General features: G+C 57.7%; 7 protein-coding genes across 7 annotated transcripts; 4 read left to right on the plus strand and 3 right to left on the minus strand.

Moving 5' to 3' along the window:
- Positions 1-311: 311 nt before the first annotated feature.
- CHGG_03337 (uncharacterized protein) lies at positions 312-3,842 on the minus strand (the record flags this gene model as incomplete). Its single annotated transcript, XM_001229852.1, has 8 exons — positions 312-1,010; positions 1,068-1,472; positions 1,670-1,756; positions 1,929-3,048; positions 3,110-3,139; positions 3,196-3,506; positions 3,586-3,687; positions 3,756-3,842. The coding sequence occupies 8 exons, from the start codon at positions 3,840-3,842 to the stop codon at positions 312-314; spliced, it is 2,841 nt and encodes a 946-aa protein (XP_001229853.1).
- Positions 3,843-4,728: 886 nt separating this feature from the next.
- CHGG_03338 (uncharacterized protein) lies at positions 4,729-6,313 on the plus strand (the record flags this gene model as incomplete). Its single annotated transcript, XM_001229853.1, has 3 exons — positions 4,729-5,021; positions 5,087-5,147; positions 5,201-6,313. The coding sequence occupies 3 exons, from the start codon at positions 4,729-4,731 to the stop codon at positions 6,311-6,313; spliced, it is 1,467 nt and encodes a 488-aa protein (XP_001229854.1).
- A 1,359-nt stretch (positions 6,314-7,672) lies between these two features.
- CHGG_03339 (uncharacterized protein) lies at positions 7,673-8,888 on the plus strand (the record flags this gene model as incomplete). The annotated part of the gene is made up of 3 exons (XM_001229854.1): positions 7,673-7,924; positions 8,000-8,671; positions 8,751-8,888. 3 exons carry the CDS (start codon positions 7,673-7,675, stop codon positions 8,886-8,888), a joined length of 1,062 nt encoding a protein of 353 aa, XP_001229855.1.
- Positions 8,889-9,126: 238 nt separating this feature from the next.
- Positions 9,127-10,148, minus strand: CHGG_03340 (uncharacterized protein; the record flags this gene model as incomplete). The annotated part of the gene is made up of 2 exons (XM_001229855.1): positions 9,127-9,753; positions 9,852-10,148. 2 exons carry the CDS (start codon positions 10,146-10,148, stop codon positions 9,127-9,129), a joined length of 924 nt encoding a protein of 307 aa, XP_001229856.1.
- A 586-nt stretch (positions 10,149-10,734) lies between these two features.
- On the minus strand, positions 10,735-13,512 carry CHGG_03341 (heat shock protein HSP98; the record flags this gene model as incomplete). The annotated part of the gene is made up of 1 exon (XM_001229856.1): positions 10,735-13,512. The coding sequence occupies one exon, from the start codon at positions 13,510-13,512 to the stop codon at positions 10,735-10,737; it is 2,778 nt and encodes a 925-aa protein (XP_001229857.1).
- Positions 13,513-14,481: 969 nt separating this feature from the next.
- CHGG_03342 (uncharacterized protein) lies at positions 14,482-17,332 on the plus strand (the record flags this gene model as incomplete). Its single annotated transcript, XM_001229857.1, has 3 exons — positions 14,482-15,532; positions 16,090-16,203; positions 16,518-17,332. The coding sequence occupies 3 exons, from the start codon at positions 14,482-14,484 to the stop codon at positions 17,330-17,332; spliced, it is 1,980 nt and encodes a 659-aa protein (XP_001229858.1).
- A 594-nt stretch (positions 17,333-17,926) lies between these two features.
- CHGG_03343 (uncharacterized protein) lies at positions 17,927-19,710 on the plus strand (the record flags this gene model as incomplete). The annotated part of the gene is made up of 5 exons (XM_001229858.1): positions 17,927-18,001; positions 18,137-18,994; positions 19,064-19,179; positions 19,235-19,328; positions 19,432-19,710. 5 exons carry the CDS (start codon positions 17,927-17,929, stop codon positions 19,708-19,710), a joined length of 1,422 nt encoding a protein of 473 aa, XP_001229859.1.
- Positions 19,711-20,177: the final 467 nt, after the last annotated feature.

The following is a 20,177-nucleotide window of genomic DNA, read 5'->3' on the forward strand; positions in this document are numbered from 1 at the left end:
GGCCAAGACGTTACGCTCGCTTCAAGTCCACGTACCCTTTAATCTCACGCCAGGGATCAAGGGGTGAATAACTCCTGTGTTGAGTAAAGCCATAGCGGCCTTGTTTTGTTGTACAAAGAAGCAAAGTGTTCGCTATGCAGCGCGCCGGGGTATTGCAAAAAGAAAATATGTACAGTACATGACTCCAACGCAGGTATCCCAAATGTCGAACGCCGATATGTATCCAGAACCGAGAGCTAGCCTCGGAGGCTGCAACAGCAGAGATACGAAATGCAGTAAAGCTTTTCAGCCTTCCCAAATGATATCCAAGATCACTTGGTCCCGCCACTCCTTAACCTCTCCCAGATTTGTGGCCGCTTCTTTGTAACCTTTTTCAACGTGTCCTCTCCCCCCCTTTCATGTTTGACTTGAGTCCCAGCACCGGTCTCCGTGCCAGTTGGCGCCCCGGCTTTTTGGAATCCGGGGTCATTGCCCAGCTCCTCGCTCTTTGGGTCGATCTCGTCGTAATCCTGGTCGTAGTCGTCGCCTAAGTAGTCCAGTTTGCCCTTCATGGGGTAATCGTCGTGGTAGCTCCTGAAGGAATTCCCGGAGTTGGACCGTGGGAGGTTTCCGGCTTCACGCATCTTGTCTAACCCGCTCATAAGCGGCCCGACAAGTGGCCCTTTACGCAAGTCGAAGTCATCATCGTCGTACTTCGCTGATCCCGCCCAGTCCACGTCCTTGAAGGACTGGCTTCTCCGGGTTCCACTGTGGAAAGGAGGAGGAGGCGACCCCGGGGGCGGAGAGGGAGTGTCCCCGAACGCTGCAACGGGGCGCATGGCTTGCGCCTTTTTGTACAGCGCGGGGAAGCGAGCCTCAAACTCCATTTCGAGCTCCTTCTGGTGTTGTTCCACCGTCCTTCTCCGTTCGAACTTTCTCGTCGGGATAAGGTCCGCCGTCGGCGTGCGTTGCTGGCTTGCGAATGTGTTCAACCACTCATGATAGGCTTGGTCTCGCTTGCTGGCCTCCTCCTGCGAATGATTGTCAGCTTTGGGATGTCACGCAGGTGGAACTTCCCGGAGGCTTACCTCTGTCGGACTGGACTGCTGCCGAAGACTGTCGAGGTAGTCCTTGGCTTCACTCGTCATTTTGGCCCCACTGATGTATTTGTCAAACGAAGCTGAGAATTCCCGGTAATGGCCCTTGAGAATAAAGCATTGGCCCTGCCAGCCCTTGCGCCGCAGTTTGGTGTATAAGGCGTCGGCGACGGGGCACTCCCAATCGAATTCGACGACTCTATCATAAAAGACAATGCACTTGAACTGTGACCATTTACTGAAGTTGCGGCGGCTCTGGTCGTCCATGAAGGTATCCTCGATCATCTCGAGCGAGGTGTTTTCAACGAAGCTTAACGGCGCGCGCAAGTTGATGGCGTGGTGAATGTGAGACCGCTCAAAGTCGGTTGATGATCGCAAGTCGACAAGAAGGACACCCTTCGATGGGTATATCTCAAGGAGTCTTGTAAGATGGCCCGGGAGAATCATGCGGCCGCCGTCATGGGGTTGGCGCGAGTGGCTCGTGATCGTCAGGTTTTGGAGGTTGAACGTCGTCCGGGCTTGGTCTCGGCGATGGTGGAACCAGAACTAACTTATCAGCAACAGCGGCATACGGGATCGGTATTGAGGCTTACATGGATATCTGACGTTTCGACACTGAGATTTGACGCAAGATGTTCGACAACGCTGACACTCGGTTCCGGATCTTTGAGGAAGTAATCCTCCAGGCGTCGAACTCACGTGTGGAGCCTATCTGCTGGCCTCTTGGGACGTCCTGGTTCGGTTGAACACAGACTTCTTGGAAGTTCGGGATTGGTTGAGTATCATTGTTCTCGAGATCCCCTCAGCGGGCGGGCGTCGGTCAACGGTGCGCAACGAAGTGCTGGAAGGTACGTTCCTAAGAGAGCCACCGAGACTATTCGGTGACGGCTGGGGCCGTAACCTAGAGCTTGGCTCGTCATACGAGGACCACTCAAATGCATTCTCAAAACCTGCTGGGGCTTCGTCCTGTGGAAGTGTCCTCAGGTTTGCGTGTGACTCTCGATACGGGGCGGAAACAGCAGACTGCGTTCGATGAAGGTTGGAGAGAGCAGTGGTATAACGAGCAATATTCAGACTCTCAGTCGGACCGTAAGTTGTTCCAGACAGATAGGACTCGGCATCGTCGCGTCCCATATCCGAGACTGGGACGTGATCTGGAACGGGGGCAGGTGTAGGCTCTGGCTCCCGAGTTGGCTGCTGGTTCCGGATGAGGTTGTTCGACCGGATGAAGGCCACAAATGAGCACGCCGGGTCATCGGGGAGGAAATCCCAGACCATGACGGGGAGCGATAACAGCAGCATGGTCGAATGACTCTTGAAGACACCCTGGACTTTGACATATTTCGCAATGGAGGGGAACGCGGCCAGCCAGGTTTCCCAGTCGTTCAAGTCCAGTCGTTGGTCGTCCTCAAGTGCTAAGGATATTAGTACGTGAGGCTCGTCCTCGTTGGGCTCGGAGGTGGCTGGGATCCCAAAGTCGGGGATGGCGAGGGGGTACTGCTCGACTGGGTTTCTCCCTTCGATCATTCTCGGGTGGGATGGTCGGTCCCAATAGGCCAGCTCATTCGGGGGGGACGGAGGCATCTGTTTCCTGGGGACCAGTCGGCAGAGCTCGATGCTGGGTGCTCTGTGGTTGGAAGTCATCATGAAGTGTACCGGCGTGGACCGGGCTTCGAAATGTTTCCCATTGATTAGAATGGGCCGCGGGTGCTTTAGGCGGGCGAGGATCTCGGCGTGGAGCATGGCGGCGGAGAAGGTTCGTTGACGCCACTCTTCGAGGACTTCAATGAGGGCATTGGTGAAGGAATACCTCCCCGGATCGGGTGCGATAGCGTCCCAACTCGAAGCTGAGATGGTTTCGGTAATGCTCTTGCCGGTCGGGAAGGTGGCGCTTGCAGCGCCAGCGCAGCAATCGAGGAGAATCATAACATCCGAGACGGACCTTTCGAGTAGGGTCTGGATGGCGGACCATCTGTTGCATGGTTGGTCACTGGTTTTCATAGGCAGCGCGGGGGCAGGGACAGTAGACTTACTGAAGCCAGGGAGACCCGGGACGGCGGTTTCTAATAACGGTCAGACACGTCAAAAGCAGGAAATGATCAAAGTCATCACCACTTACGCGCACCATGTGCTCTGCCGGGATTCGTCTATCCTGGCGTGGCCGCCATAGTAGACCACAAACAACGTGTCGTCGGACTCGTGTTGCTTGACCAGGTCGCCAATCTTCAGCATCAGCTCCAGATGGGAGTTTTCTGAAGGGATGGAGAAGATGTCGGTCGAGAAGTTGTAGTGATCACGGAAGCACTTCTCCAGGTCCTCAAGCTCGGGCAGCACAAAGAGATCATCGGATTTCCAGTGCAGCAGAAGAGCTTGCACCTTGGTGTATCTCTGAGCTGAACGGCCGCGGTTAGGGAATGCCCTGGTGGCTGACTTCAAGCAGCACATTCAAGTTAGATGCAAGTTCCCGCCCGCCTCCACGAAGCCCGGAAGAACGAGGGGGTTGGCTTACATGCTGGAGAGCCTGGGCGAAGCTCTCGATATGCTTCACATGATAGCTCACTCTGCTGATATCGTGGGTTGCCGGTGGAGAACCTTCAGTGGCCGAGCCATACTGGACGGGTGATGTTAGCCGCGACGAGTCTTGAGCCAAGACTGACAAAGAAGGTGACAGGAACATACGGCAGAGTCGGCACTACTGCTCATGCTGTGCTCGTCGTTTGCGGGCCTCCTCGTCCGAAGAGTCATGAAGGATGGTTGATCGTCCATGGTGAAAGGGAAGGCCCGAGGCGGGAGTTAAAGAAAGAAGCGTCTACGGGGTAAGGACAACGGGATGGAAGGTACGAAGTCCGATGAAAGCGATGCTCGGCCCAGATCCGACGGGTTGCACCAGTGCGTCGTACCGAACCGTCGGCGCGGCGTTCGGGGGCGTCGGCCAGGTGTCGGAAAAGACACAAGACGACGAACCCAGGAGCCTAGAATCACGGCGATTGGCGAAAGAACGGGCACCGAGTGGTGGCTATCGGTGTTGCATTGGTCGGTGCATCGCTTTTTCTCTATTTTTTTTCTCCTTCTTTCTTTGGATGTAAAATTCAGAACATGGGAGAGAATGGGGATGTGTTGCCAGACATTTGTTGCCACATCAGGGGAAATGCTCGTGGAGGGCCCATGGCGTTCCGTCGTCGGTGCCGTCTTGAGGTGTGTTCCCGTGTGCCACCCGCTGAAGAAGGCTGAGTGCTGCCTCCCGGTCACCATTCTGGGTTTAGCCCCTCACAGCCCCGGTGTTGCTTTGGGAAGGAGCCAGGAGATCTCCGTGTGGGATGTGCTCGCTGGGCTGTTGCTAAGCCAATCGGGATGCTGAAGCCAAGCATTCGCAGCAGCGCTTGACAGTACCGGATCGCAGGCGCGCCCTTGCGGGGAATTTTGACAGCCCTGGCCAGCTGTGCCTGGACAGCCAAAAACAGCTGGCTGGTCTTGGCTGGAGCCGACAACTCTCGCCTCACCGACCCTCCGGATGCGTGTTGCTCGCCTTGCCATGCCCGGTGCTGCTGACGGGAATTGCCAAATTGCCAAATTGCTGATTAAGCTGGACTCGATCTGAATCAACATTGTGAGAATCGGGTCTCATTTAAGCCATCATCAGCTCGCCTAAACCATGCGCGAGCGAATCAGCTTTGTCCAGAAGTTGGGCGACTCGCTAGAGCCGTCGGCGTTGACGGTCAATGATGGCGTAATCAAAGGTCCTGAGGTGCACGCTGTCCGCGAGGACAGGCTGACCATTGCTGCCAATGAACTTCCCTCCGAATTACGGACACTAGTCACGGGTGCTCAAGATCTCCATATTCGATGGGTCAGCACCGCGGCCTACGAAACAGTTAGCCCGCTCCTCGCAAGGCTGCCTCCTGGCTTCCATCTCTTTTTCACGCCGGGGAGGAATCATGCTGTAACGTATGTCATGCCATTGTTATCCATGGGTAGTCTTATCACTTGCTAATATATGTGGATGTGCCCAGGAAGGGGTTATGCTCGATACTAGGCAACATATTTGGAGATATATCCTGCACCACTCCTGATGTGAGCTACTCTAGAGCCGTACTCGACACAGCGACTGGGCTGACATGACTTAGGAATCTTTCACAGTCGTCGGTGAAGAGCGCTTTCAATACTTCCAGGAGCTGGACAGCTTATCCCACTTCATCCAATATGCCAAGGGCCAGCTATGCGGCGCGACCGATGCGTCCTGCTCAGCCAGGCTAGACACCCTCTCGACAGCCGGCACACTCGACATGTCGTACGACATCGGTGAGAGGGTTTTGCGGGTTACCGCCCTCTGGCCTTACCAGCGCCAGCAGGTGCACGCCACATCCCGCCCGAACACCCGCACCGAAGTCGGCATTCTCTCTACGGACAAGCCGAAGACGCTCGAAGCACACGAAATCGGCATCTCGGGTCTCCTTACCGTCCTCGGCCAAGACTCGAAGCCCTCGCCAACCATGTTCTCCTTTGGCTCGCGCCACCGCGACGCCGAGTCGGCCTTCTCAGCCCGGTTCCTCGCCCCGACAGGGCTGCACCCGACCCTCCAGCTGCGGCTCACCGCCGACGGCCCACCCCCGTCCTCCTCGGACGACGAAGACGCCACCACCACCTGCACGCCCTACGCTTACCTCACGCTCCCACGCACCATCTTCGCGGACAAGTACCAGCTCTCGGACCCGCTGTTCCTGGCGTCCAAGAACCTCACGGCCCTGCGCCACACCACGCAGCCCGTCGACCTCGAGGCGCCAGCGTATGTCATGACCCAGTGGGGCTCGTCCGTCCTCCTCGAGCTGTCGCCGCCGCCGGCGCAGGAGCGGAGAAAGGGAGGAGGAGGAGAATGGACGGCATCCATCCCCCTCCACCTGCGGTACCTCGCGCCCGCGCCCGGCGGCTACTCGACCATCGCCGTGCCGTACCCGGGCCGTGTTCTGGGCGTGCGAGCCCGCGCAGGGGGCCGTGTTCCCGCCGAACCCGTTCGAGAAGCACCACCTGGGGTACGACGCGCTGTTTGGGGGGGACACGGTGTTTTGGCACGTCGCGCCGAAGCCGGCGGCTCAGGGGGGGTTGCTGGTGAACGAGGTCAGGGTGCCGGTGCTGGACGTGGACAGGGCCGGGTGGGTGAACGCGGGGACGGCGGCAGCTGTGTTGGTTGGGTTCGCGTGGGTTGTGTGGAAGATCGTTGGGGTCTGGGCCAGGGGGGGTAATGGAGGCGGGGTCGAGAGTGTGAAGGAGAGGGAGGAGAAGAAGAGGCAGTGAGACAGGTTTGGTTTGGGGGCGTGGGCGGGGTGCGGTTAATGTAATATACAAATGTGAATTTGTGGATGTTGTCATTTGGTAATAGGATGTCGTTTGGGGTTGACGTAGTTCAGAACACAGGTTTAGACTAAGAAAGTCTATTGGATGTTTTTAAGATACTACACTATACGAGCGTCCCTGGCCTTGTTTCAACCGTTGTCACAATTTCAATTACAAGCACCCCCACCAACTAACTAATGCCTCACCTACAAGCAGCCCTAGGCTAGGCGCCGACGGATAAGTTACTTCGTTTTCCTCTCTCCTAAGCGAAATTCGCAGACGGACGCCAATTTACTATTTTTATCCCCGAAATAATGAGATCTGAACGCCGCATCTGTATTCCATGTACAGCGCTGCTCCTCGGCTTTTTCTCAGCGAGTTATCCGGAGGCCCTCCTATCTTGGCAGGCTCGAGGTTGTTGGGTGTGACGTCACATTCACACTCTCGCTTCTCAATTTTCCTTCCCCCAGCAGAGCCAACTGCATGTTGGTCACCGACTACCTTCCATCAATTGTTTGAAAGCTTCCTCTTCCCCGCGCCCTGATACCTGCCGTGCCTGCCGCGCACGTGCAGCCTATTGCCTGCAGCTAAGGTTGCTCGCCGCTCCCCCTCCAATGGGATTCTCATCGTTTCGAGATCTCGCAGCCACCCCCACCGTACCACCACAACGGCGCGCCCGTGGGCAGGGATTGTGACAGCTTTGCCCACTTCCTTGCTCCATTTCAGGGTGCCGCCTTGCCGCCGGGGTCGTCCCATTCGCTGCCCTGGGAAGGTGGGTATCCGCACGTGTGTTGCGGGTTGACTCGAGCCTCCAATGTGATCTTTGAACAAATGGATCCCCCGAGGGGTTTGCTTGGGATGTTCGCCGTCCGTTTGCGGTCTTCCTTGGTTGTAGCGGTTCCTTGCGCGGGGCTCGGTCCACGGAAGCACTCTCGCTTTGCGCTTTGCGGAGGTACATGCCTTTGCATCCTCGCACATGCAGTCTCTTCAAGGCAACGGGCGGATAGAGCCCCGCCACCGGCTGCAAGGTAAAACCGAGACCTTGTGAAACAAGCTCGGCCTTTCTTCACTGTTATCAGAGACACGTACGAATCTACGTCACGGGTAGGCAGGCAGGTGCTTTAGGTAAGGTATTTAAAGTAGGGAGCGGGCCGGGGTGCTTACCCCAGGGTTTTCTCGTTCCTGATCTTGCTTGATCCTCTCGCCCTTTCTCTCTCTTTCATTCGTCCCTGTTGATCTCCCGAGATCATCTTACATACGTTTTCAACATGTCCAACAAACCCATCTTTTTGGCCACACACCCAAGAGCCTGCTCGACGGCTTTCGAACGGGTGTTTATGACGCGCCGTGATATTCTCCGCTGCGTCCACGAGCCATTCGGGGATGCTTTCTACTTTGGTCCCGAGCGGCTGAGCGTGCGGTACGAGGAGGACGAGGAGGCCAGGAGTAGCAGTGGTTTCGCCAACACCACGTACGAAGATGTCTTGACGAACTTGTTGCGCTTGTCCAGGGATGACGACGTTAGCTCAATTCATTATCGCCCTATCCCATATAAATGGGGGGGATGAGACCACCGGGTAACTAACACTACACAGTCCAAACGTCTCTTCATCAAGGACATCGCCCACTACCTCCTCCCACCCGACCGCAAGCCCGCTTACATCGTCCCCTCCCTCGCCAGCAACAAGCCCAAGGCGGCGACGGCTAACGGCACCGCCCACACCAACGGCAACACCACCACCACCAGTAGCGATAGCAACCCAACGGTCGTCCCGCTCCCTCTCCTCCGCGAATTCCACTTCACCTTCCTGATCCGCCATCCGCGCCGCGCCATCCCCTCCTACTACCGCTGCACCATCCCGCCGCTGTCGGCCAAGACGGGCTTCCACAGCTTCATGCCCAACGAGGCCGGCTACGACGAGCTGCGCCGCCTGTTCGACTACCTGCTGCAGGAGGGCATCATCGTCCCGCAGTCGCGGCAGCAGCAGAACGGCCACGGCCACACCACTAACGGCGCCACCACTAACGGAAGTGGGGTCGGGGGCGGTGTCCGGGTGACGGTCGTGGATGCGGACGATCTGCTGGACAAGCCGGCCGAGGTGGTGCGTGCGTTCTGTGAGGATGTGGGTATTGACTACCATGACGGGATGCTCAAGTGGGAGGACGAGGAGGGCCAGCAGCTGGCGGTGGCGGCGTTTGAGAAGTGGAATGGGTTTCATGATGACGCCATCGGTAGTACGGAGTTGCGGGCGAGAGTGCAGCCCAAGGTGAGCTTCTTTTCATTTCTTTCCCTTGCCTTGGTTTTGTGTCTCTGAGTTGGAGGATGATGCTGACTGGTCATGACAGAAAACGCCGACCGAGGCTGAGGAGGACGAGGAGTGGCGGAAGAAGTATGGTGAGGAGGGGCAGAGGGTCATCCGGGAGTGCGTGGATGCCAATGTCGCCGATTACGAATATCTCAAGTCGTTCGCCATCAAGGTGTAGCATAGGCTTGGTTGAGTAGACTTTTGCATAGCATAATGGATATGGTGTTTGAGTTGCTGCTGCTGTAAATGCCTTCTATTGCGTGATATACAGTGTACAATACAAATACAGTGGCCAGCAGCCAGCGGCAAGACTCCCTTTGTCAAGTCGAAACCAGTCAGACGCCATCTGTACATACATGCACAGGCCCATTTGCCTACCTTCCTCCCTTATCAACAAGCAAGCCGCATCCCCATAATCACTGCTCCGTCTTGGGAGTCTCAGCCGCCGCCTCTGTCTCGGCAGGTGCAGCAGCAGCAGCCTCCTCCTCCTCCACCACCGCCTCCTCCGTCTTCTTCGCCCCCTTCTCCGGCAGGCCAACCACATGGGTCACATTCGCCGTCCACTCCTCCGCGTAGTACTTGTCCTGCTCGTTCGCCCAATACACAGTCGCACTCTGCAGGCCCGCCAACTCGGACTCCCTCTTCTTCTTCGCATCCGCAGCATTCCCCCCCTCAGCCTCAGCCGCCGCCCCCCCAACCACCAACCCCTTCTCCTCCCCACCCTCCTTCACAGCACCAACAACAACACGATTCCCCTTCCCCCGCCCCGCCAACACCGCCGCAATATCGGCCACCGCATTCCCCCGCTCATCATTCAGCGCGCGGCCGCGCGCGCGGCGGTCCATTTGCAGCATGGCCGGGTCGTCCCACTCGAGCTGGTGGCGTTTCTTGAGCTCGCGCAGCTTGTGGAACACGCTGCGGCCGACGTCGCCGCGCCCGGGCCCAAACTCCACCACGGCCATTGGCCGCCAGTAGTCCTTGCGGAGCTTGGCGGGGACGAGTTTTTTGCCGGTGTAGGCGAATTGGCGGAAGGCTTTGGTGGGCTGTTGGAGGAGTGGGTGTGTGGTTAGTGCGGGGGTTGGTTGGTTGGTTGGGTGGGTGGTTGGGTTTGGTGTTGGGGGGGAGGGGGGGTAAGACGTACGTTCATCTCCGGGGTGAAGGAGTAGATGATGTGGTTGGCGATGAAGTGGTTGTGCACCCAGATGCGCTCGGCGTGGCCTGGGGGGAGGATGGATCGGGGCCGGTGGCCGCCGGGCTTCTTCGAGTTGCTCTCGCCTTGTATCGCCGGCACGGATGCCGTCTCGGTCGGTTCTGGTGTGGTGGCGGTGGCAGTGGCTGCCTCTGTGCTGGCGTACCGCACGCCTATTGTTGTCGTCCGCGCGCCATTGCTGAAGAGGAGGCGGCTGCTGAGCAGCGGCAGCGGCCGTAGGGTGTTCATTGTTGTCGGGGCCCGGCTGCCTTTCCTTTCGGGGGCGGCTTGTTGTTCGGCCTGATGCTGGCGCCGGGGAAGTCGGTCGTAGTGGGGGGGTTCGAGACGGGTTGGAGAGGAGACGGCAATCTGAAATGTCGTGATGCTTGCCCAAGCTGCTGGTGCCGGCGCTGGTGCTGCCGGACCCAAAATATTTTTTGGAGGTATGGGAGGCCAATCAGGATCGCTCAATCGCATGGGGTTGCGGGGCATTCCCTCATTTTCAAACGCCTTGTCCACACACCCAGACTGGCATCTCGCATCACTCCACAGACGAACCTATCCTGCACTTTGACTTCGACATCAATTTAACCATCACGAAAATGTTCGATAATCATGGTTCAAGGATATGTAAAAATTTACTTTTCCTATCCGGGTCTGAGGGATCTATCTGCCTCTATCCCCAGTGACCGGTTGCTAATTCACAGCCGAACCACCGCCCCTCATGATACTAAAAGAAATAAAAGCATTCATAGCCATGCATGCCAACGCTCCAAACGCCAAATCCCATCATCATAATGCATCATTCTAGAGACGTGGCTCACTCATTCCCTCTTTAATCATAAATATCCTCATCCATCGAATCCGGCGCGACCTCCTCGAGCGCCTCGTCCTCATCCACCATCATATCTTCGTCCTCGCCCTCGCTGTCGACATGGTTCGGGATGACGGTGACCTTGCCATCGACAATGTCGACGCGGGCCGTCTCGCCGTCGCGGATGCTGCCCCGCAGGATGAGGATGGCCATGCGGTTGAGCACCTCCTTCTCGAGCAGGCGCTGGAGCGGGCGGGCGCCGTACGCGGGCGAGTAGCCGGCGGCGCCGAGCTTGTCCTTGGCGGCCTCCGACACGCGGATGACCACGTTGCGGTCGTTGTCGAACAGGCGCTTCTGGATCTCCGAGATGCGCAGGTCGACAATCTTGCGGATCTCGCGCCGCGTCAGTCGATTGAAGATGACGACGGACGAGATGCGATTGAGGAACTCGGGCAGGAAATAATTGCGCAGCGCGTTCATGACGAGCTCCCTAGTAGTCGGATCGATCTTGCCGTCCTTGCCGTTGGGCCGGGCGAGATACTCGGCGCCGAGGTTGGACGTCATGACAACGATGCAGTTTCTCGCATCGACAACACGGCCCTGGCCGTCCGTGATGCGACCATCGTCCATGAGCTGAAGGAGGACGGTGAGCACTTCCTTGGCCGCCTTCTCGACCTCGTCGAAGAGCAGGATGGAGAACGGCTTGCGGCGGAGTGCCTCCGTCAGCTGGCCACCAGAATCGTGACCGACGTAGCCGGGCGGGGCACCAATCATGCGGCTGAGCGAGTGCCGCTCTTGGTACTCGGACATGTCGAAGCGGATCATGGACTTCGGGTCGTCGAATAGGAACTCGGCAAGCGCCTTGGTGAGCAGCGTCTTACCGGTACCGGAAGGACCGCAGAATAAAAAGCTCGGCGGCTGGTTCGGGTTGGCGAGGCCGGAGCGCTGCAGCCGGATAGCGTTGGACACGGACTGGACCGCCTCCTTCTGGCCGACCACGATCCTCCCCAGGACGCTCTCCATGTGTAGCAGCTTCTCCTTCTCGGACGTCTTCAACCGTGTGACCGGGATGCCGGTCCAGCGAGCGACAATCTCGTTGATCTGATCGGGCCCGACGACGTCGGTGACCATAGAACCGCCGGCATCGGCACCGCTATCGTTGAGGGCCGCATCGGCGGCCGCCTTCTCCTTCTCGAGGCGCCTGATTATCTGCTCTTGCTCGGGAATAGCGTAGTACTGGAGATCGGCGGCGCGGCTGTGGTCGCCCACCCGGCTGGCATCCTCCGCTTTCACACGAAGGTTCTCCAACTTAAGCTTGGCCTCTTGGATATCCTTGCCGCGTTGGCGCTCGCGCTCGTACTTCTCGCGGAGCGGTCTCAGCTCCTCTTCGACATTTTCAGCGTCCTGTTTCGCCTGGGCAAGGCGTGCTTTGGACGCGTCGTCCTTCTCGCGGGTCAGGGCGTGGATTTCGATCTTCAGCTGGCGGAGCCGGCGCTCGAGCGAGTCGATAATCTCGGGCTGGGACTCCCGGGCAACCCGGACAGCAGCTGCTGCCTCGTCGATGAGATCAACAGCCGAATCCGGCAGTCTCCGAGAAGTCAGATAGCGGGCGGCGAGGTTCGAGGCGGCAACGATGGCAGCGTCGGCAATGTTGACACCGTGGTGAACTTCGTACTTCTCCTTGAGGCCACGGAGGATCGAGATGGTCTCGGGGATGGACGGCTCCTTGACGAGGACTTGCTGGAAGCGGCGCTCAAAGGCGGCATCCTTCTCGATGTACTTGCGGTACTCGGCCAGCGTCGTGGCACCGATACAGTGGAGCTGTCCTCTAGCAAGCATGGGCTTCAAGAGGTTGGCTGCGTCCATGCCGCCTTCGCCCGATGAGCCGGCGCCCATGAGGAGATGAATCTCGTCGACGAAGAGGACAATCGTCTCCTTGGACTCTTGGATCTCCTTGAGCACGCCTTTCATGCGCTCCTCGAATTCTCCCCGGTATTTGCTGCCAGCAACCAAGGCACCCACGTCCAGGGAGAGCAGCTTGCAGGCAGCCAGGTTATCGGGGACGTCCGAGTTGACGATGCGCTGCGCTAGGCCCTCGACCACGGTGGTCTTGCCCACACCGGGCTCACCAATGAGCACGGGGTTGTTCTTGGTGCGGCGAGAGAGAATCCGGACAACACGGCGGATCTCCTCTTCGCGGCCGATGACGGGATCCATCTTACCTTCCCTCGCCATGGCTGTCATGTCGATGGTGAATTTGGCGAGGTTCTCATTCTCCTCCTCCGTGTCGGCGTTCCGTGAGTCGACGCGCTTCGTACCCCGGATGGTTGTGATGGCATCCTGGATAAGCTTTGGCTTCGGAATGTTGGCTTCTTTGAGGGCCGTCTGGATCGAGTTGTCTTCTGATAGAGCGGTGATCAGATGATCGACGGCGATGTATGTGTCCTTTTGCACCTTCTGAAGGTCCATGGCCTTTCGCAAGACCGTATTGAATGTGGGTGCCATCGAAACCTGCTCAGGGGGTGGGTCTTGGCTCGGCAAACGGACGAGGCTCTTCTTCAGAGCGCGGTCGAAGAGCTGCGGGTCGCCGCGGGCACGCTCGATGACCTGGCGGAAGAGGGTGCTGGTGGTGCCGGGGGTGACATTCTGCTGGTCTTTGCTCTGGTCGGGGAGCGGATCGAGGAGGGCAACCGCTAGATGCACGGGCAGCAGCTGGGAGTGTGCGTATTGCTCGGCCAGGACCATGGCGTCTTCCAACGCCTTCTTGGCCCTGTCGGTAAACTCCATCTTCGAGTTCATCGTGAGCTAGTAGAAGCGAGACCGATGTCTCGGATAAAGGGGCTAGTGTGTTTCGTCGTGCTCAGTCGAGCAAATAAGGGTTCCGTTCGTTGAGATTTTTCAGGGTCTAGGTGACGTCAGGCTTGAATTGGGAGTCTGGCTATGATGATAGCCTCTCTTCTTTCGAGAGCCCGCTGTGGTATTAAATACCCAGTATTCGGGGAATGAGTCTGTGTGTGGAAAGAAACAAAGAAAACAAACGCACAATCAATCTCGAGAAAGGGAGACACAATTATATCGGAAATTGAAGCAAGTGGTCGACCCTGTTCTCGAAGCTCGAGGGTCCTCGAAGTGGGATGATGATTCTGAGGGGTGTGGGTGGTAGCGAGCAGCAGCGAGTACCCTTGATTACATTCTAGCAGGCTCCAGAAGCCGCTCGAAACATCTCAACCAACGCGGGGCAGATGGCGGCCAATGAGGGGCACAGTTCTGGTCTAAGCCCTGAAAGGACTAGCGGCTTAGAGCTTGGCCACCCTTGACACAGAGTGACGACATTGAGAACCACAAGCTCGATCACAGATCGAGGTGCACGAATCGAGTTCGCCAGCGGTCGCATCACCAGCAGTTGCACGAAATTGAAGTCATTGCGATACAGGGGCTACAACATCGTCTAAATAATCACAATAGTATTTACTCTTCGCCTGAATTGAGCGCTTGTCCTAACACCGACCCACAGAAGAACGGAAAGAACAAAGGATGAGGAAAAAAAGAGTTCGTCCGTTGTTGTTGCACTTGACTTCCCGAGCTAATGGGGTTGTACTTGTGACGTCCTCGATGATGTGATATGCCGATATGTACATCTCGATCACCATCGTAGTCAATTCGAAGTTATCCTTGCTGAACTCGGACTGGTAACTGCAGCTACAGACAACACGACAGCTTCCATGTTGAGTCCCAATGTTGAATCCCATCAAATTATTAACCCGAAAGATGACTACTAATCGGAGCGCGATCCACTTCACCGAGGCCATGAAGCTGGTCTACGGCAATATCGACCACCTCTCAGAGGACGAAGCACGCAAGTGGACCGCCCCAGACAAGCCCGGCGCCGGAGGCCACCGAGGCCGGTACCTCTGGACCGATGCCTTTGGCGTCGTCAACCTCATCACGCTCTCCAAAGAAACCTCCTCCCCCATCTACCTCACTCTCGCAAAGCAGCTCGCCCAAACCGTCCACAACATCCTCGGCCGCACGCGCGACGGCACCGCGCGCCTGCCACGAGCCACCGACACCGAGCCCCTCAACGGCGGCCTCCGCATCGGCAAGACCTCGGACCAGGGCCCCGACCGCGACGGCCAGTACCACCATTACCTCACGCTCTGGATGTTTGCGCTCAACCGCCTGGCCCTCGCGACGGGCGACAAGGAGTACAACCAGCTGGCCGTGCAGCTCGCCAAGGCCATCCACCCGCACTTTGTCATCCGCCGAGACGACGACGCCGCCGCGCTTCGCATGGTCTGGAAAATATCTACCGATATGAACACCGTACTGGTCCCCTCCGAGGGCCACCTCGACGCGGCCACGGGGTTTGTGGTCTACCGCTTACTACAGCGGACGGCTGAGCACATGCACGGCGCGTCGGAGGTGCTGAGCAGAGAGATTGATGACTATAAACAGCTCATGCATAGGGCTGGGAAGCTGGAGGCCAGCCGGGACCCGTTGGATTTGGGGATGGGGCTGTGGATGTGTCACTTCTTTAAAGAGGAGCCATGGGCTGTCCGGCTGGGGAGTGAGAGCCTGGGAGTGGCAAGGGTTATATTGGATAAGAACAAGGGATTGATGACGCGGGATGCTTCGAGGAGGTTGGCGTTTAGGGAGTTTGGGACGTGCTTGGGGCTGGAGTGTTTTGGCGCTGACGAGGAGATAAAGAGCGGAGTGGAAGCGGTAGTGAACTTTTGGCATGGTTATCTCGAAGAGTCGACAGACGAGGACCTGCGGCCCATTTCGCTGGTCATGTATGCCGCGGCGTTGATACCTGGAGGTGAGTGCCCCTGAACTTGTTCGAACATTGGATGGCTGATGGGAGTGTGTTAGCCTGGCGAGACACTTATCTTCCCGAAAGGTAAATAGTTGCAGCTCATGAGTATGATCCACGCAGAGACGGCACCGGATGGAGATACTCAGCTAATGGGGAAGGGTCCCGCCATTGCTTGACTGCGAGAGAGGCTTGCAAGCTGGTATGGATAGTATACAGGGGGCAGTTTCATTGGCTAATGCAGGGTTAGGGTTTTTGGGAACATGCCTCGGCACCCCTTGGGTGATTCCCACCACCATTTTAAGCACCTCTTCTTCACTCTCCACTCTACACACTCTACGAAGTACACGTTTCATATGGCATTTTCCATCCCACATTTTGCATAGTGCATCTTAAATTATATTCATTTTTCTACCGCTGCCTAAATCAACGCGTGGCTTGCAGCTATTGTGCACAATTTGACATGCGCCGCCTTGGGCTCTTGCAGCGCTCGTTTGCAACAGCACGCTGCCTCCTCAGTGAGACGAAGTTGGGAATGGAAAGTCCATTATCTACGCCTATAGCTCACAACAGTACGGCATTGATCGGCAAGCGAAGTATTCCCGCCATTTTCGCCCGAGGAGGAACTTCCACCGGTCTTGTCCTCTGGAGAAAAGATCTGCCGCCTGAATCCCAATGTATGTCGGGTACCCTCTCGCTGCTCCCCGAAATACCTACCATTACCAACCGTGGCCCTCCCAATATCACTAATCATAACGGCTAACATCGCCAATGGGGGGCGAAATTCTGCCTGCACTCATGGGGTCACCCGATCACTACGGTCGACAGCTTGACGGCATGGGTTCGGGAATATCGTCCACCTCCAAAATCTGCATCCTATCACCAAGCCTGGACAAGAGTGTCGCCGGCGTGGAATTTACCTTTGTGCAAGTTGGTGTCAAGGATGGCAGCTTGGACACCGCTGGTAATTGCGGTAACATGCTATCCATAGTCGGGCCCGTTGCCTTCGATGGCGGCTTGTCGGAGCACTGCCGGATAGAAACGGACCCTCAAACCGGCGAACGCACAGCTATGGTGCGCATATTTAACACTAATACGCGCAAGGTGGTGCATTCTAGGTTCCGCGTTAGTGGAGAGCCGCCTTCGTATTCTCCAATGGGAACGTACGAGATGGATGGAGTACCAGGAAAGCAGTCACAAATCAACCTCGGCTTCATCAACCCCGGCGGTGCCGCGACCGGTAAAGTTTTGCCAACGGGCAACCGGGTCGACACTCTTCGCCTGCCGGACGGCGGTACGATCGAGGCGTCTCTTGTTGACGTGTCTAACCCAGGCGTGTTTATCCGCGTTTCGGACCTTGGCGTCCGAAATCCGTCGTCGTTGGATCCTACGGCCGTCGAGGCGGGTGCGGCGCTCAAAGCTCGTCTAGAGCAGATCCGCCAGGCTGGCGCATCCTTGATGGGCCTTGACCCCAACACGCAGAGCGTTCCCAAAATTGTGCTCGTGTTTCCTCCCGAAGTTACTCAACAGAGCCCCGGAGTCCACATCAAGTGCCTTGCTTTGTCGATGGGACAGGCGCACAAGTCCGTGCCGCTAACGTTGGGATTGTGTCTCGGTGCGGCCGCTCGACTTCCGGGGACGATACCCAACCAGCTCGCTGTCGGGGCTGACGGGAGTGACACCATTGTTGTCGGACACCCGGGCGGCAAGCTGGACGTTGCGGCGAAGGCCAAAGATGGGGAAGTCCTCTCGGTCCATCTCTCGAGAACCGCCCGTGTGCTGATGAAGGGCTCGGTGTTCTATTGATCACGAGGAATTAAGGCCCGATACAGGTCGGAACTATATCGGGCACTTGAAAAGCAATCCAACAACTATGTATAGCGTCATCGGCTGCCGGAATGCCGGCAGAGGAGAAAGAAAAGGCTGACGTGAGACCCCGGTCTCGAGAACGGTAGTCGGACGTATTCAGGACTTTTTTAAAGATCGAGCCTCGTACATACCCTGCATCGCCACCCCGGATGGGGCATCCAATAGAGCGCTGATCGACGCTCTCAGCCCTTTGTCAGCCTTCTAAACACTCAACCCGCCGGCCCCTTTTCTCCTCGCTAAGGTCGGTTCCCCAGACCATTTCGGGAAAGAGAAGATGTTCCCGACCAACAAAACTGATAGTCGTGGGATTACTCATAGCCTCGAAACCAATTTGGTAACGTTTGTAATAAAATTCCCGGTTTTCGTTTAGCATCGTTTGACGTCTCCAGGGAGAACCCCGTATCCGGTAGCATTACCTCGTATAGCTTAGCCAAGGACACTGCCGTCGGCCCGGCCCACCACCTTCAGCTTGGAGGGCTGCGGCCCTGTCAAGAGACTTTCACGAAGAATTAGAGGCCTCTTCCGAGCATCATGGATGAACTGTCACTAGGCTTCCGCAGGTCTGGCGTCCCGGCGCCTCATGCGCAGCCGCAGGGGATAGCCTGCGTATACGGGCAAAAACCGCCAATCATGTCTACAGTAGTTGCTGCTAGAGCCTTTATCTTGCGCCTGGTTCCAAGCTGCCGGACTGCATTGAAACCGGCGTTCGACCGCGCCATGTTTGTTAGTTGCCCGTTTTAGACCGACGCCGGTATCAAGGGAGGCGACGCGCTTCCCGCAACTTCAAGCTTCGACGTGATGGATCACTTCAACGCAACAGTCAAGGATGGAAAGCTGGTCAAGACTCGGCGAGGGCTACAAGTCTCGAGGCAAAGATTTAACGGGCTGTCTTTCGTTAACACATCTCCCCGGGACACCGGCGCCGGGGCGGGTCCATCGAGTACAACAGGGACTCCGGGCTCGTCACAGCAAGAGATCAAGTTTGTCGAAGAGGGTAGCGAATCCCAAAATGAAGGGAGTTACTGGAACGATGCCGCGCATTCCGAATCCTCGCTCGGGGCTCAGGGGCCAAGACGGCGGCGGAGGACGGCACGGAGGGGGAAATCGCCGGCGACGCCCGGGGCAGGAACCCCATCCCGACACTCCCCGACACCCTTCGACGAGCGAAGCTTCCAACTCGGGCAATCCGCCGTAAGCCAGGACACGCTCCACATCGATCCGGCCCTCGACGGGCCGGTCATAGGAACAACGGGAGATGCCGCTGCTGGCCCGGAGTCTCCTTTGTCAGACGAAGATCGGGCACTGTTCAGCCGCTACTTTGACTGCACCCCACGCAGCATGTATCCCAATGAGGACATCCTATCGTATAACCCTTCGAGGGGAGCAGACTTCTACTCCATGGTCACGAGCGACAGGGCTGCTCAGCACTGCGTGCTCATGTGCGGGAGCATCGCGGTGGCCCTCGAGACGCAGACGGAACCGAAAGACCTCGCATACCACATATCCAAGATATGTGCCATCCTCAACCGGAAGCTCAACCAACAGCACGCTGCCGACGTGGTAACTCTACATTGCATTGCAAAGTTGGCTTGTGTAGGGGTATGTACGGTCCAACCCCTAATGTGATCTCACCGCTGTGATAGCGATGGCTGACTAGTCTCCCACCAGTGTTACGTCGGACGTCTCGACCATTGGCAGCTTCATATGTCTGGGCTACAAAAGGTACTCGACTTGAACGGGGGTCTGGATGGGCTGCCGCCGTGGCTGCTGGCAGAGATGTACAAGTGAGCGCGGCGCAAATCTCGCCCGAGAATCACCAACAACTGACCAGATCGACAGAGCCGATCTTCGAGGCGCCGTAGCCCTGGTATCGAGCCCATACCTCTCTTGTACCCGGCAATACAACCCAGTGTCCGATATCGTCCCTCCTGAGGTGCGCGAAGAGACGTCCGCCTCTATGTCCGCCCTCCTCAGCCCACTCCACATCCACCCCCTGGTCATCGAGTCTCTCGTCTCCCTGTCAAACTTTACCTCAGCAATCCGTCTCGCACGCCGATCCCCCAGCACCGTCACCTTCGATCCCCACGTTTTCACCGAAGAATGGCAAGCCCTCACGCGCGCACTGCTCACCCACCCCGGCCCGCTCCGCGACTCCTCCTCCTCTTTCAACCCCTACTCAACCTCACTCTCCAACCCAGGCAGCTACATCTCCAACCACCGCCTCCTCCCCTTCGTCCCCATCACCCCGGCCCAACCCCCAGAAGATGGCGGCGACGGCGGCCGCAACAACCCCCTCGAACCCGCCCTGCGCCTAGCCGCCCTCCTCCAGCTAAAAGAGCTCCTCCCAGACTGGCCGCGCAACCTGGGGGGCTACGCCGTCCTACTCTCCTTACTCCGCCAGCACCTACACACACTCACAGTCCAACACGATCCCCCACCACACCCCTCCTCCCCCAGTACCATCCCCAACGCCACCTCAAACACTCACCACAACCCCCTCCTCCTCCTCAACCCCCCCCTCCTCTACCTCACCCTAGTAGGTGCCCTCGCCTCGCGCACAGCCGACACCAACGAGGGCCGCGTCGCCGAAGGCGAGCGGTACCCGCGGGACGTCTTTCGGGCGTGTCTGAGCAGGGTGGGGGGTGTGGAGGATGGGGCGGGTGTGGAGCGGCTGACGAGGGGGGACTTGGAAATGGTGCGTTTGTTGGGGGTGGGGGGGGTTTTTGGTGGGGAGGGTGAGGAGGGGTGGGATGTGAGGGGGGTGGTGAGGGGGATTGTGCTG

Source organism: Chaetomium globosum, genomic scaffold (assembly GCF_000143365.1).
Source record: "Chaetomium globosum CBS 148.51 scaffold_2 genomic scaffold, whole genome shotgun sequence".
NCBI classification, from domain to species: Eukaryota; Fungi; Ascomycota; class Sordariomycetes; order Sordariales; family Chaetomiaceae; genus Chaetomium; species Chaetomium globosum.